This window comes from Oryza glaberrima, chromosome 6, assembly GCF_000147395.1.
Source record: "Oryza glaberrima chromosome 6, OglaRS2, whole genome shotgun sequence".
Taxonomy (NCBI): Eukaryota; Viridiplantae; Streptophyta; class Magnoliopsida; order Poales; family Poaceae; genus Oryza; species Oryza glaberrima.
In genome coordinates, this window is record NC_068331.1 from 18,602,386 (window position 1) to 18,620,124 (window position 17,739).

General features: G+C 41.0%; 1 protein-coding gene across 1 annotated transcript; it reads left to right on the plus strand.

Annotated features, from left to right (window-relative positions):
- The first annotated feature begins 12,116 nt into the window (after positions 1-12,116).
- On the plus strand, positions 12,117-17,421 carry LOC127775574 (zinc finger CCCH domain-containing protein 43-like). The gene is given in 11 exon segments (XM_052301833.1): positions 12,117-12,482; positions 13,031-13,126; positions 13,326-13,535; positions 14,442-14,513; positions 14,800-14,901; positions 15,044-15,238; positions 15,324-15,361; positions 15,472-15,552; positions 15,687-15,774; positions 15,871-16,218; positions 16,891-17,421. Coding segments are annotated over 11 exon segments (2,127 nt in total).
- The last annotated feature ends 318 nt before the right edge of the window (positions 17,422-17,739 follow it).

Genomic DNA, 17,739 nt, shown 5'->3' on the forward strand with positions numbered 1-17,739 from the left:
CCGGGGATATACCCAAGACCGCGTTCTCAACACGCTATGGATTGTATGAGTTCACAGTAATGTCATTTGGATTAACCAACACCTCGGCATACTTTATGAATCTTATGAACAAAGTGTTGATGGATTACTTGGACAAATTTGTGGTAGTATTCATCGATGATATTTTAATCTACTCCAAGGATGAGGAAGAGCATGCGGAGCACTTGCGATTGGTACTCGAGAAACTTCGGAAGCATAAGTTATATGCAAAATTTAGCAAGTGTGAGTTCTGGTTGAAGGAAGTCGCTTTTCTAGGCCACGTGATCTTAGCCGGTGGAGTAGTAGTGGACCCTGCTAAAGTGGAGGCTGTTACGGAATGGAAGGTACCCAAATCTATGACTGAGATTCGGAGTTTTCTAGGTTTGGCTGGATACTATCGAAGGTTCATTGAAGGATTCTCTAAGATAGCTCGACCAATGACTCAACTACTCAAGAAGGAAAAGAGGTTTGTATGGTCAGAACAGTGCCAGGAAGGTTTTGAGCAGCTCAAAGAAAAGTTGACCTCTGTGCCTATTCTAGTTCTCCCTGACAATAGGAAAGTCTTTGTTATATATTGTGATGCATCAAGGCAAGGACTAGGAGGAGTACTGATGCAGGACGGAAAGGTTGTGGCCTATGCATCGCAACAACTGCGACCGCACGAGGAAAATTACCCGACCCATGACCTAGAACTAGCAGCCGTGGTTCATGCGCTAAAGATTTGGAGACACTACTTGATTGGAAACCATTGCGATATCTACACTGACCACAAGAGTCTGAAGTATATTTTCACCCAGTCAGATCTCAACTTGAGGCAAAGGCGATGGCTGGAATTAATCAAGGACTATGATCTAGAGGTTCACTACCACCCCGGCAAAGCAAACGTTGTGGCCGACGCTTTGAGTCGTAAGAGCCATTGCAATCATCTGAGAATGGAAGGGATGGCTCCTGAGCTTAAAGAGGAAATAGCCTAGCTAAACCTACATGTAGTACCTCGTGGGCAGATAAACACCCTGGACATTCAACCTCTTTTGAGAACCCAAATAGAAGAAGCCCAGAAGGATAACGAAGAAATCCAAGAGGTAAAGGAACGCTTAGCTGCAGGGTTCGCGAAGGAATTCTCGACCGATGAGAAAGACGTCTTGTGGTATAAAAAGAGGATCTATGTACCCGAACGGGGTGGACTGAGAGGATTAATCCTAAAGGAAGCTCATGAATCGGCATATTCATTGCACCCCGGAAGTACGAAAATGTACCAGGATCTAAAGGAAGGATACTGGTGGCCCAACATAAAGAGAGATGTGGCAGAATACGTAGCGCTCTGTGACGTATGCCAGAAGGTGAAAGCTGAGCACCAGAGACCGGCAGGTTTGCTGCAACCCCTTAAGATTCCCGAGTGGAAATGGAATGAGATAGGTATGGATTTTATTGTTGGATTGCCCAAGACCGCAACGGGGTATGATTCCATTTGGGTGATCGTGGATCGACCTACCAAGACGGCGAGGTTCATTCCCATCAAGACAATTTATAGCGGTGCCAAGCTCGCCGAGTTGTACATGACCAGGATAGTATGTCTTCATGGTGTGCCTAAGAGAATTGTATCCGATCGAGGCACACAGTTTACCTCGCATTTCTGGGAAAAAGTACATGAAACCCTAGGAAGTTATCTTGCTTTTAGCACAGCTTATCATCCATAGACAGATGGCCAGACGGAGAGGACAAACCAGGTCCTGGAGGGCTGAGAGCTTATTCATTGGATTTCAGCAAAGACTAAGAGAGATGTTTGCCCTACGCCGAATTCTCCTACAACAACAGCTTTCAAGCAAGCCTAAAGATGTCACCCAATGAGGCATTGTTTGGTCGAGGATGTCGAACCCCACTGATGTGGTCCGAGACAGGTGAACAAGTGGTATTTGGACCTGACATTATCAAAGAGGCCGAAGAAAAGGTTCGCCTGATTCGAGACCGTCTAAAAGTGGCACAATCATGACAGAAGAGTTACGCCGACACCCGAAGAAGAAACCTGGAATTTAAGGAAGGAGATTACGTTTATCTAAAGGTTTCTCCGATGAGGGGAACGAAAAGGTTTAAGGTCAAAGGAAAACTAGCGCCAAGATATGTGGGACCTTTTCAAATCACGGCTAGACGAGGAGAAGTCGCATATCAGTTACAGCTACCAGAGAATAACGCTGATGTGCACCCAGTTTTCCATGTGTCTCAATTAAAGAAATGCTTACGAGTGCCGGAAGAACAAGCTCCGTTGGAAGAAATTCACATTAGCAATGATCTCACGTATCCAGAACACCCAGTCCGGATATTGGATGAAGCAGAAAAGAGGACTAGGAACAAAGTATGGCGTACGTACAAGGTACAGTGGAGTAATCACACTGAGGATGAAGCCACTTCGGAAAGCGAAGAATTCTTGAGGACGGAATACCCGCATCTATTCGAAAACTGGTAAGAAATCTCGGGACGAGCTTTATTTAAGGGCGGTAGGTTTGTAACACCATGAAAATTCGATCAACGAAAAATCAAAACTCCAAAAATATGGGCCTTCAAAAACTTTTTAAATAAATTACATCATGCCGATTCTCTTCGCCTATTTCATTGGAATTTGGTTTCGAAGTTTATCAGTCGCGAATAGGGGATAAATAATTAGGAATAAAACCTAAAATTAGATTGGCAAAAGAAATAATCAAGATATAATTTAAAATAAATATTAGGTGAGGATAGAAATAAATAAAATATTATCGCGACCATATTTGTATCAATTAAATTTAAATGCGATGGAATAAGAATTAAATATAATTAAATTCAAGTAAATTATATAAAAATAAAATATGGGTAAAATTAATCTTGAGTGAATCCATTGGTTAGAATAACACAAATATTGAGTGAACTTCATTTATGCAAAAACTAGGATTTATAGAATAAAATTCATATAGGAAATAGGCTAAAATAGGGTTAAATAGGAAAAGTCACTATTCATTGCCCCTAGGTGTTCGATTGCGGTCCCTAGCCCTAACCCCTCCTCTGTCGCGCAGTCTGGCCGCCCCGCGCCCCGCGCCCCGTGCCCTGTCGCGCGTCGCCCGTCCCGTCGCCGCGCGCCGTCCCCTCGCCGCCTCGCGCCCCGCGCCCGCCCGCCGCTCGCCCGTCCCCTCGCCGCCTCGCGCCCCGCGCCCTGCCGCGCCACTCGCCAGTCGCGTCGCCGTCTTGCGCCCCGCGCTGCTGCCGCGCCGCGTCGCCGTCGCGCCGAGCCCCGTGCCGAGCCGCGCCGAGCCCCGCGCCGCGCCGCCCGCCCGTTGCCATCGCCGCCTGCCGCGCGCCGCCCGTCGCGTCGCCATGAGGCCGCCCGCCCCTCTCCCGCGCCCTATAAAACCCCCAGCCCTCCTCTTCTTCCCCCACACCCATCCCCCTCCATCTTTCCCCTCTCCCCCGCGCCGCCGCCTTTGAGCCGCCGCGCCGCCGCCCTCGGTGCCGCCGCACCGCGCCGGGTGCCGCGCCGCGACTTGCGCCGCCGTCGCCGTCGTCACCGCCGCTGCCGCTGTCGGTAAGCCGCCGCCCCCCCCCCCCCTCGGTTCGCCGCCGTTGCCACCGGGGAGCGCAAGCCGAGAGAGAGAGGGAAGAAGAAAGAAGCCGGGGAGAGAGAAAAAGAAAGAGAGGAGAGGAAAAGAAAGAAAAGAAAAGAGAGAAAAAGAAAGAGAAAAGGAAAGAAAAGAAAAAGAGAGAAAAAGAGAGTGAAAGGGGAAATAAAAATAGGGAGATTAATAAGATAGAGAATTTAAAATAATTAGAATTTAATTATAGATTAGTTATAGTCGTAAAATTGCGAAATTTAATTATATTTTGGTAATCTCTATGAGTAATCAATTTGCGGTAGGAATTTAGATTTATTTAAGAACTAAATAAATGTGCTGAATTCTTAGGAATTTACTCAGGAGACCCAAAATATCTTACCTTGAGGAATAGTCCTATTTCGCGAATAATGTAGTTGATATAAAGTTAGCCTCTCGCGCTCGCTTTTCGATTTGGTTTTTATTTGGATTTTATTTGAATTCTAATTGAATTCAAATCATTTCATCGCACGTAATTCTAGAGCCCGAGGGAGTTGCGGATCCGAGCGAAGGTCAAGACCCACAAGACTTCGAGCAAGGCAAGTCATCACTATTCTTTGAACATGTTGATCCCAATTGCAAAATTGTTTTGTTTACAAATAAAATTGCATGCAATGATGAACATCCTACTTGTGATTATGCCATGCCTTGATTATTGTTTACCTCTTATTCCTTCGTAACCATGTTTACGTATGAGTCCCTAGTCAATTATGACAATTGCTTAGAAATGCTATTTTAGAATCATGCATACTCATATTTATCAAATGCTATATGCTTGGGCAATTACCTTTGGGAAGGTAATTGAGATGCGGCATGTGGAGACATGAGCGCCACATTACCATGATGTTGATGACATGATTTGTGAAAGGAGAAATAAAATTAAACAACTGTTTTCGACTGGGGCGGACGGAGGATTTGGGTGGTATCTGGAAAAGGCTAGTATCGTCCCCGATCAATTAAGGACCGAGCCATAAAGTTAAGCATGTACCGACCCCCGTACAACCGCACTTCTCGTATGGGTATAGACCTAGCGGATTAGATAGCTGAGCGGAGGCAGTATCCCTGCATAGATGGTTCACCCCTGAGTGAGGCAGGTGCGCTACGGTGGGACAGCCGTTGAGGTAGGGCCGAGAGACGTGCCCTACATCGGTGTCGCCATTGGTAGGACTGCCATGAGTGTCTGAGAGAGAGAACTTAACTTGAACCATAATTTACTATGTGTGTGAGACTTCTCTTTCCCGGGAGCGCCAGAACTCCTCTCACTGCTAGAAACATGGACGCCTAGAGTGCATGAGGATTTAAGTTCATGGAGCGGGTACTGCCAATGCGAGGTTATTGAAAAGCTTTGCCGTGAGGCGTCTCATGTGTTGGGACGAGGCTCATGTGTTGGGCAGTCACGGAGTGCGGGTAAAGTGTACATCCACTGCAGTATGAGTAAACCAAATCTATTCGAATAGCTGTGCTCGCGGTTATTGAGCACCGGGACGTGTATTACACTTGGCTAGACTCTAAATTCTTAACTTGTGTGGGATGGGATATTGCATGATGATTTTTATGCTGTTGGAGCCACTTCCTGAAAGGCGGGAAGGTGGACGTCCTCAGAAAACCATGAAGACTCAATGGCGGGAAGCTATCCTTGGGATCACAATGGATGGTGGACAGAACCGTCGTTGTTTAAATGTGAACACTGGTACTAAAATTTGATTAGTCAATGCTAGGTCTTAGGTTTGTGAAAGAATTACAAAACTGGCTTTGCGCAAAGAACCATAACCATCCTTTGAATACCCCTATAATGTGCATTGTTGTTGTGATGCCTTGCTGGGTACGGTTGGTACTCACCCTTGCAATAAATAAACTTAATCAGAGGCCGGAGATGAAGCTTCGGAGGATCCCTACGCGTACTACCAGGAGGGTGATGAAGACGATGGCGCTCAGTAGGTCTTAGTTACAGTCGTTGCCTGTGGCAATGACGTGCCGCTGCCTTAACTCCGCTGCCTTATCTACTTCTGCTTTTGGAATGTATTCCGGACCGCTCGGTCCGATGATCTAAGACTATGCCTGCAGGCTTATGATGTAATAATTCGCACTAGACTATCGTGTATGTGCATTTGGTATTTCAGCTATGTACTCGTGTGTACCAGACTACTTGATCCAGGGAAATGGTACTGTTACACGATTGATTCCTGTTATAAAAATGGGGGTCCACATAAACTGATTAGCTTGAACCTTATGTATTGGTTTGGTTCAGCTAAATGCTATATGTATATAATTGCTTAGCCATGCTTAGAAACATTGGCTCATTAATGGGATGAATCATACTACATTATTATTTATGATTATATTTAATGGTAGCTCACGATGGTTAATCGTGTTATAATAATTAATTGATAATTAAAACTCGTCAATGGTGGGTTGTGAGCACATGGTTTTGAAGGTCGTGCTCATGGCAATTAAGGACCGGTTCGCGAGCTATTGTTGTGAGACATTAACCGTGCCAACCAAAAGCCAGCGTGGGCAAAGGCTTTACCTTTTGTATAGCATGATTCATTGCGGGGCACCAGACTGAGAAGCGGCGAGAAGTCCGTGGTGGTCGCTGGGGAGTCCATGCCTCTGGTTATATTTATAGAGGGGGCGATTATGATCCAGGAACGGTGCACTGTGGTGAGTTGTGTTGTGCAGAGGGTATTGTCACAGCCTCTATTCGGGTACTTTCCAGTATCGCGACGCATGGTAGACATGATGTTGAGGCTGTGTCTTGTGGATACAGTGGTACACCTCTGGCCAGAGTAAAACTATTCGAATAGCCATGCCCGCGGTTATGGGTGGGTTGAGCAATGTTTTTCGTGATTAGTCTCACACCTCTCACAATATTTATTGATGCTATAATTGGTAATAATTTGTTTAGCTCCTGGTTTGGAGTTAGATCTGTACAGCCGGGTATGGTTGTTCAGGATGGTTGGGCCTAATCTTTGCTAAATGCTGCTTTTGCAAATGAGCCTATATTATGCCATCCTTTGGTATCCTTGTGCACTTGCATATTTGCTGTGTGGCTTGTTGAGTATGTCATATGCTCATTCTTGCAATAATCAATCAACCTCAGTTGAAGAAAAAGGATCCAGAAGGAGAAGACATTTGGCTTATATCCCAGTTAAGCTGCCTGTGGGAGTGGAGCTGAAGCCATCGCTAGATCGTTACTTCCGCTGCTGTTTTCTTTTCTATTGTACGTATGTAACGTTATTATTAAGATGGATTTGTATATTAAATTGTCTATTTGTGTACCTTGGCTGATTTTTGGATGAGGGTTTTATGCACAAATAAACTATGAATTTCCAGGCGTGACACCTTGTGACTCAGTTGTCAATCAAATTTAAAATTCCACTGCAAACAACGACACACATTGCTTTCTTAAAGTTCATGCCTATCATACTTTCAACATGAGGCAGCCGAGGCATTGGGACTCAATCTCGCTCTCCACCAGCAGCGATGACAATGTTTATAAATTAGAGCAAGTTTAATATTATAGCCAACTATAAACTTGAAATCATCTATAATAATTTAATAGAAAATATATATACATACAATACAACACTATTAATACCTAGTCCCACCTGTCATACGCACATCGCGTCTTGCAGTCAGTGATGTAGCTGGCTACAAATCTGCAGCCCGTTGCTCTTTTTTCTCCTTTTTTATATTCTCGATATATGTTTATAGCTAGATTATAATCTACTGTTGTACCTGCTTGCATAAGCTCCATCGTTAAATATAAACCAGAACCACGTCCATGCCCAGCTATAATTAATATTGGTACTTTTAGCTTTAGATTGTCCATTCATCTCCATAGACCAGCTGCACGATGCACGAGATTGGACACAGCGAACAGGGGCTGCTAGAGACGGAATCATGGAGATGGACATATGTGGCTAGTCGGAGGACGGAGCCTCCTAGCTCTAGCAGTTTGCTGCCTAGGGCACGAGACAACGTAGTGCAGTGCAGAGGGAAGCCCTACAACGCAAACCTTCATACGTAACAGGTGGCAACACATATCTATATCGGAAAAAAAAACCTTGCCAGTGATTATTGGTCACGGGAGAGAAAACCTCATCTGTGGATGACATGTAATCTATGACGAAGTATTGTAGTAAACGTTATAGTTCATCCGTGATGTGTTATAATTATGACCCGATATAGATGACACGATATCAGTGACTGGTTGTAGCAATGGGATACTCGATCTTCCGTCAGGTGAAGATAACTATTGATTTGTCAACAACTACGTGATCTAGTTTTTGATCAATACAATCTGAACCCTGCTATCGCAACAACACATCTCCTCAGGCTAACAACCAAACCGAAACCCCATAGACCTCTTTGAGAAGGCTAATCTCTACGTGCAAATCGAAGAACACAAGCAAAAACAAGAAATACAACAACTCATTTGCGGATGAATGATTAATCAAGAACTCGAAGTTGGCGTTCCACAAATCAATGAATGGTGAAATTGTAATGGCAAAAATAATCTAAGCAAAACACAACCTAATTCGATAACAGCTACTGATTAAATAGGTTCTACGGTCGACCTATGACCCCTAGACGCATCCCTAATGGACTCCAACATGATACACGACACAATGGGTCTTAAGACGGTAACGCAACACCCGAACAGATTTTGGATCTTTGGAAATGTGGTCTTGTTATCTTCCATACATATGTAAAGCGTCGAAAATGGAGTCTGAATGTGGTTTGGGAGGCCATTTAAGTGCGGGCTGCTCCTGGATGATGAGATGGGTTCAAACTTGGTATGAACTGGACATCCATCTCCTAGCCTCATGCTTATCGCAAGGAGTGATGTCATCATATCTTAAACATGATACTTTGCGACCTGTTAGAGATGAGTCATCCCAAACGAGTGTTGGTATTTCTTAACGATATTACTATAAATATAATTCCTAGCAATGGCGCAGAAATACTCCTGGTATATTATGGTTACAGATTTCATTCGCAAGCGCACGGATATACCATTGTAGCATTTCACCCGAGAGTATTCCAAGGGTAACGTATTTGTTTAATCCCGTTTGAAGATTATAATAGAGAGAACTGTACTAATAATTTATATATTACTTGTAGTAATCATAGTCTAAGCAGGGGTTAATATAAGCAGAGGGTAGAGTGACACACAAGCATAGGACTACTCATTCTCATATTAAATCATCTGAGCTAAGTGGAAAGAAAATAGAAAAGAATTTATTATATACTTCTAGTATACATATTATGTGTACATCCTAACTATAAGATTAAGTTAATTTCCTAGGACACGCTCGGAAGAATACCCGTACTGAGCTGTCATTATTAGCAGCCCACCTCTCTTCCGCAGCATATAACACCAAACAATGATACCCAATAATCTAAACAACACGCCTAAACTACCAGATACTACTCTAATATCATCGTCATGACATAGAGTAATTGCATAAGCAAACACTATATCCGTACCATTGCATCTCCCAGATAAGCTAGCAGTATAATCAATATAACTCAGTATAAAGTAAAGTTGGCATTTATATACTTGAAAAGTATTGCAATACCAGAATTGTATACAGAAGAATATTCTAAATAAAATACAAGTTTTACAAAAGAAGAAAGAAGAGCTGCTAGAGCCATACCCGAACTCTTTTGAAGACTTCCGGACTCTGATTTCTATTCTATTCCTATTCCACTAGCTTGAGAATACTAAACTAAGCTTGAGAGAGTATGAGAGAACTTTGTTTGAAGTGTGTGAAGAAAGTGAGGAGATGAAGGCCTTAAATAGGCAAGTAATGCCGATTATAACTGTTGGAAAAGTCGGTAATACCCTCCAACCGTCATACGGAAAGCAATCCACACCGTCCATCGCCAACCCTGGATCAATCGGCTGCACGACGGGTAGTTCGGCCGAACCAGGGGACGGCCCAATCCAGCCCATTTTCGGCTGGCGGCCTCCTCTTCTGTTGCTCACTTCAGACTTGTAAATTTTAGCCCAATTGGTCGTGTCATTTTTCTGCATTCTTGGCCCACTCATTGATAAGTCTGATTCTCGACATCATCCGATTGATTGATCGTCTGTTTTGATGTCGATTCTCCTCGACTTTCTGTTCATTCTCTGCAAGAGGTTAGTAATCCTAGTACTAGTGGAATATTTATTATTCTAACACAAATATGATGCAAGCATAACTAGTTGTCCTTTATTTTCATACTATTGGCGGTCAAAATTGATCGCTAACGACCGTCAACAACGAGTCGCATCGTCAACAAGAGCGAGAGGTCAGATTGGCAACGGCAGGCATAGACATGCAGAGAAGTGACGGTCCAATCAGCGACAACTGGCCATCAGATCGGAGGTTCAATGTTGGTCAAACCGATGACATCTGGGCGATCAGACCGAATTGTATACTCATGTCAGACCGAGCTTCATCAAGGTCAAGTTTCTTTCATTCTATAAAAAGATTTGTGTTGTGGTACTGTTTCCACCATTCACCCCCTATAATAAGTTTGATTCTCGTATTCAATCCTACAAGTAGATTGTAGGGGAAAAATGGTCATTTCATATAATTTGTTCATGTTGTCAATCCGACATGTCACATTACATGGGAAAAATGGCAAACTATTAGGAAAGCATCTCTCTCCCGTGGCAAGATATGGGGAGTACGAGTGGGCATTTGGAGAATAGCCACTAGCAAGATTGGCAAATATAGTTAATCCTATATATATATCTATCTATAGTTCATCTCACTAAAGGCTCCTTTAAATCGAAGAAATGTAAAAATGGAGGAATAGGAAAAACTCAGGATTCTAATAGGAATTTAAGTGAAAAATAGAGGCTTGCATAATGTCGTTAATACTATTTCTCTATTGTGTCATTAAGCCACATCATCTTAATTATTTTAAGCCCTTAGAAGATTGATCTATGGTCTAAACTATCTCTCTACTTTTCTTTTCTCATAAAGTTATATGATCTCAGTTTTGCATTTCTTCACAAATTAAGTTTAGTTAATACTATTTCTCTCTTCTCTAATCAAGCCATGTCACTTAAAATCTATGGTCCAAATTATCTCACTCTTTTTTTCTCTTATTCAGTCATATTACCTTATTTTTGCTTTTGAATGATTAATTTATATTTTATCTCTGCTCTCATTGAGCCATATAGTCTTAGTTTTGCTTTTGAATAATTAGTGTTTATATAATTTAAATTGTTATAAACCTTATCATCTTAATGTAAATTTTTCTTCAATGATTGGTCAAAGATGAAAATTATAAAAAGCATTATAAGCTTTTATCATCTAGCTATCATACATATTATTTCTACTATTATCATACAGAACTCTCACATGAACACGCATGGCTTCATTTAATACTCCCTCCGTTTCACAATATAAGTCATTCTAACATTTCTCATATTCATATTGATGTTAATGAATCTAGACAATATATCTATCTAGATTCATTAACATCAATATGAATGTGGAAAATGCTAGAATGACTTATATTGTGAAACGGAGAAAATATCTACTTAGTTTCTACTACTCCAGGTTGATAATACATGTCGTTTTGAAATGATTCATAATCATTATTTTAAAAATAATTCATAATCTAAATTTCTAAAGTTTGACCTCACCTTTGTTTATAACGATATACTTTCTCCGTTTCATATTATAAGACTTTCTAGCATTACCCACATTTATATACTCACGGATGTTAATGAAACTAGACATATGAATGTGGATAATGCTAGAAAATATTATAATATGAAACGGAGGGAATATTATTTTCATGCAAACGTTGGACCAGCCGGCCAGCCCTGAGCAAGGATAATAATACAGCCAGCTGCTTACTTATAGTCTATCTATCAGCTCACTCATATAGTGGTTAACTCTTCACTATAAATATATGGTCCACATATCTGTCTCACAAATTTTCTTGGTTTCTGTGCTTAAGCAGGCTGTAAACTTACAGCCCGCTTCTCATCTCTCTCCTCTTTTCTCCCATCCACCTCAGCATTCAGCTTTCTTATAGCCCACTATTATACTTGCTCTAACGAGCCCCTGGCCAACACGTAATTAAGCAACGTAATACTTGCGCCACAACTAACGAAGCGTCACCGTTGAACCCGCGCGCTTCGTTTTCCCCACAACACCCCCTCCACCCCTCGTCTCCTCCCGAAGCAAAACACCAGCGCCATAAATCACTTCGCTGCTTTCTCGCGTGGCGATTCCCAAGTGCGCGGTAGCGTTAAAATCCCTCGTTTTCCTACGGTTAAATACCGCTCCAAATACCCCCAAAAAACTCCATGGGACTAGCTGCATTTCCTTCTCTTCTAATGACCCCGTTCATGGTTGATTAGTTTGAGATTATCATCAATTCTCTGTTTCTCAGTGGAGCACCAGCACCTCCGACGAATCCGCCGCTGCTTCGCCGTCGCGCGTGGTGGAGCGGCTCGCCGCCAGCTCCATGCCTCAGGACGATGACTGGTTCTGGGGGCCTACTCCCGTCGTCGTCGGCGAGACGACGTCGAAGCCGCAGCCGCCGGTGGCGGGGAAGACGAAGAAGGTGGAGGAGCAGCACCCACGGCGACCCGGGGAGCCGGACTGCAGCTACTACGTCAAGTTCGGGAGCGGCAAGTTCGGCATCAGCTGCGTGTACAACCACCCGGATCCGAGGCGGCAGCATGGCGCCGACGACAAGAAGCCGGAGCAGTTCCCGCGGCGGCCCGGCGAGCCCGACTGCAGCTACTACGTCAAGTTCGGGAGCTGCAAGTTTGGGATGAATTGCAGGTTCAACCACCCTCCCCGCATGCCAGTGCCACCACAACAAGAGGTAATAATGTCAAACACATGCGTATTAGTAAAAACCTTTGGAAGAAAAATACTTGTTTCTTTCCGTCGTACAAAATTATTCTGAAGCAAAATCAAGATTACTTTTCTCCTAAAAAAATCAAGATTATTTTCTGGCGTCAGTGAGCAGCCAAGACCCTAGTATTTTTTCTCAGCAACAAACAAACGTAGTTACAGTGAACATTTTTCCCCCTAATAACTACTCGTATGTGGAATGTGCTAACTGTCCGGGCAGTTAGCTTTGGACTAGTTGGGCTTGGGCCATGACGAGCAATGGACTAGTAAAGCTTATGGTCCAGGAAGAGAGGAGAAGAAAAAACTAGAAAGGGGAAGAAGAGAAGCTATGAGAGTGGTTTGGACTTGAATCACAAATAGTGACCCCTAAAGAATTTTTTGTATAAAATCCTAATTTTCGATTTTACACATAACCCATTCATTAATTAAATACTTCCGCAAATCAATTTATGAATGCATCACATTAATACATTATTTGTTAGGAGTATTCTTTATCTCACAGAAAGTGTTTTTTAGTATTTCTCTGGGAATGCATGCCACTGCCACCATAGTGAAGGCAAAAGTAAAGTTAAGCAAGTAAAGCTGAACGTTCTTGGGCTTCCACTTCGTGCTGTAAGTCTTTCTAATTCTTTTCTTGTTGGGTTTATTTCTTCTGCACGCAATTATGTTAGCTAGGCCAATCATTTGTAGCAAAGCTTTCTTTTTGCCTTTTTCCATTGATCACAATATATTAGGGCATTGAATACTACTGTTTAATTCGAAAATTACTATTTTGTTGGTGAAAACATGATACATGCATGTAATCCTTCAGGGGACAGGGTTGTGCTCATACTACATGAACCGGGGAATCTGCAAATTTGGCACTAACTGCAAGTTTGACCACCCAGATCCAGGGTCAGATCATGAGAAGTGGGTCGTTTCAAGTAATGCCAATCAAGTTTCCTCTCAGGTGAACATTTACTCGGTGCTTGACCGTGGAGAATCGAATGAGCGTACTGTTACCTCCGAAGAAGTCCATCAGGTATTATCCAGTTGAAATATTCTGGGCTGTCTTTGTAGAAAAATATAGTCACACTTATAGTACTCCCTCCATCCACAAAAGTTAGAGATATTTCACATTTGAGTTTTTCCAAATAAGTTGTTTCTATTTGTAGTCTTTATGCATTTAAGACTTAATGAAGAGATAAATTAAATGTTTGATTAGAACCTAATGAGTCATCTAAATACTCATTGGTTGTATACTTGCATTCATTCCATGATTTTGTAATATCCAAGATGATTTAATTTCTTCTTAGTCTTGGTGACAAAAGTAATAGGTGTAAGTTTTGTGGATGGAGGGAGTACCACTTAGTTTTATTATATCTAACATTGGACATATTTTGGTAGTTTCTTTGTTGTGTGTTGAAACTATTACTTTATTTTTCTATAAATTTGGTAAAAATTAAATAAGTTTGACTTAGAAAAATGTCAAACTGACTTATAATATGGATCTAAGTAATACTCGCTAATTGTTCAGATTTTATGCCAATATATATTTTCCAATTCTACACATTTGATAAAACACTAACATACTAAAACATTGCTGTTGCCAATACTTGCCTGTGTTCATTTGATAGGGTACTACACCAAAATGGCCCTATTTTTTCAGCTTGGCAATCCATGCAAATTGGACAGTCTTGAAGTTTGATATGAGAATTTTCTTGGCTTAATTGAGAAATGTTGAGTGGTAAACATTAGTCAATGCCTAGCAACCATTTTAAGAGTGTAACAAGGGTAAACTTGAATCGCATTTTTTTTTTGCGGGGAACATGAAGCGGATTGTATAGGGTCAGACAGTAATGATACTGGATGCGGCAAGAGATATTTTCCCTCAAACAAATATTGTTAGTATCTTTGCTATGCTGACTTTTGCAGTAATCTGCTGCAGCCATGGAATCCAAGTTTTCACCTGACTGAACGAGTCAGTTAGACAAGGGACCAACTTCTCCAACTTGGTCAGGTATAAGTTCTGGGTGACTAATATGTTTCACTCATTGTCTCTCTTAAAATTAATTGCTGTATTGTGCAAATTATCGTAATTAAAACGGAAAACATTCTTCAAGCCATTATAAAGCAGCATAATTAGTCGTTGTGAAAATTCCCTCATAATTTTTTTATATTTATCAATAGATGACTGTTATCCCCTAAGTATTGCTGTTTTTTGCTGCAGAAATGTTCAAGTTCTTTACGAAAACGTGTACGGCCTTCTCTCACATCTTATTAATGTATGAATTATGTCTATGCAGAATGTCGATGTGCCCAAGGACATCTTAAAATGTTGTCAAGATATTAATGTTGAACTCAATGGTGAAGAAAAAATTTGGGGGTTTGGAGCAGAGAAAGATCATGTGAGCGTCCTTCCCTTCTCATATGTAGCAGATGCATCATGGCAGAAATCGTTTGTGCTGCTCTGATTAATGTTCCTCAAAGATGCAGAGTCTTGTCTGTCAAAGTAAGTAGTGTTGCGTTTTTTTTTGGTATTTCTGTTAGGTACAAACTCCATCATACAAACGGTTTGACGCGACAGACAGCCGTGACTGGCATTCACAGTCTGCACAAACTCATTGGGAACAGAAATTCTGGGACAACTTCTCTGAAGCAAAAGAACCCTATGCATTAGGTTGGAAGCAAGAGAAATTTAACAAGCATGACCAATCAAGCTTCCACTTTGATTCTAAAGATCAGGTATCTTAAAAATACAAGTGTAATAGTAAATTGTTATCAGATCTGAATTGTACAAAATGGTCTTCTCACCTTGTCTCTCAATTAGTGGTTAAAATATAGAAAGTGTACACCCTGGAAAAGCACTTCGATTTAATAGTATAATAATAATTACAACCATTATTTCGGTGTGATTGTTAAATGCCTATTTTAACATTTGGATTTTACTACAAACAACAGGATGACCCCATCTCAGTTCTTGTTAAGGCTGAAGTCCCTTTGTCAATCCAGAGAGGCATTATCTCTGGTAAAGACGAAGTTCTGAAAACATTGAAAAGGTATTATTTCATTTGGGAATTTTGTTCGTCTGTTTCTTTAGTAAAGCATTTTCCCAACAATTGCATATTCAGAAAGTGTATTTTGTTTATCTTTTTTGTTTGCATATTTTTTATTTGTTGTTTTTGTTAAACAGTACACTAAACACATTTACACCAAAGATGTTCGATCTTCAGAAGGGCCAGCTAATTGAAACAAGAATCACTAGCGCCGATATTTTGAAGGTTTGGTTTAATAGAAAGCAAAGTTATTTTTATTCAGGCAGCCTTCCTCTATGTTTTGGACTGATGTTGAGTTGTTTCTGCTATGCTTTTACTCAGGATGTTATTAATCTTATATTTGAAAAGGTTGTCGCTGAGCCAGCCTTCTATTCGACTTATGCACAAATTTGCACTTATCTAAATCAAAACCTCACACCATTCCCTCCTGAAGATTGTGGTGAAGAAATTACGTTCAAACAAGCACTGTCGAGCAAATGTCAAGAAATATTTGAAAGTGCTCGCACTGTACGTGCTGAGATTGACAAATTGATTGGACAAGACCGAGAGATGGAGCAACGGGATAAAGAAAGGGTAGTTAAACTTGAAACACTGGCAAATATTCATTTCATTCGAGCCCTGCTCAAGAAAAAGTTGATCACAAATAAGATAATAGATCACATTGTTCAGGTATTCATATGCAGCCCTCCATTGCTAGAATGTTGCCTGTTAATGATCTTTTTTTAGATACTGAAAGTTTTATTGAACTCGGCCAAACAATTTGAGGACACTCTGGGCCTCTGCACCACTACACTGCACACAACGAACACACCCTCCAACACAAAGAAAAACAGAACAAACCCAAAAATCTCTTAATGATCTGGCAATTTATGCAGTTAATTAATACTATTCTTAGCTGCTTTTAAGACGATATCGTGACCATGAAGTACATAATGTTTCAGAAAATATTTAAATCCTATTTATATGTCCATTAGAGCTATTTTCCTAAAAAAAATCTCCACAGGCCACAGATCTGTAATCCATTTGTGCCAGCTATCAAAATAAAACATATTAATTAAAGATGTTACGAAAAGATTTACCACATTATTTCAATGTGGTTGATCAGATTTCGCGGTTCTGAGTGCCTTTCATGTGAAAACCATGATTTGTGCAGAGTTTTACCTTGACAAGCACTATCATAATCTCTTAAAGTTATTAGATTTCATCAACTTATTGTAATATATATGTCTTTTCCATATGTCAAATATTTAGTTTAAGTATTACAGTTATCGATTGTATGAAAAAGTTAATTAATGGTGGAGGTGACTACTCATCCATGTAATCCTTTCAATTGTTTTGCAGGCAGTGATGGAGTGTGGTAGGTTTCGCTTTGAATCACTTGGAAAAGTTGATTTGCTAAATATAATATTTGAAGGCATGCTGGATTCAGATTCAGCAGGAGCTGAATCTAATATTTGCGTCAATGCTATGATTGGTGGCAATAAATCTTCCATTGCTGAAAATGATGTCGAGATGACTTGTAAGAATGTCAATAGGCAAAATGAAGAGGCAATATTACAAAAATCTTATAATGAAGTCCCGAATAACTCAATGGATCCTCAGAAAAATTATGCAGATGGAGCATTCAGTTATCTTGTTGGGAATGAGAAGCCGACCAACTTTGAATCATCTGTGAGGATCAGTCGAGCAGGGTGCAGTATTTCAGAGATAATGGAGTTAGTTGTTGATGCGGGAGCTGTGGAAGGCAGTGATGAGCATTTCATTGCTACCTTATTATTTATTAAACCTGAATATAGGGAAATATTTCTTACCCTTGATACGCGTCAAGGAAGACTTGGGTGGCTGAAAAGGATGTACAAAGTGAAGGAATAAGTTTTGGATCTTAGTTCATGGATTCTTGCCTATTTTCTTCTCTTATGGTGTGCCGTCTCATGAACTATTTACATGTGATTTATTGTGTAATGCTACCTAAATTTATTAACACCCTTTATTTCCATTTGAGTTTGCTTTAAGTGAGATGAGTTCCAATGTGATTGGTTTTGCATCAATTATTGAATGGTGTGGCTTGCTCAGATCTGTTGTCGTGACAGATTAATTTTACTGTACATAGGAATCAAGAGGTGCCAATTATTAATATATAAAACTTGATATCTCTGTATCTGAGGTAGTCGATTGATCAAAATGTACATA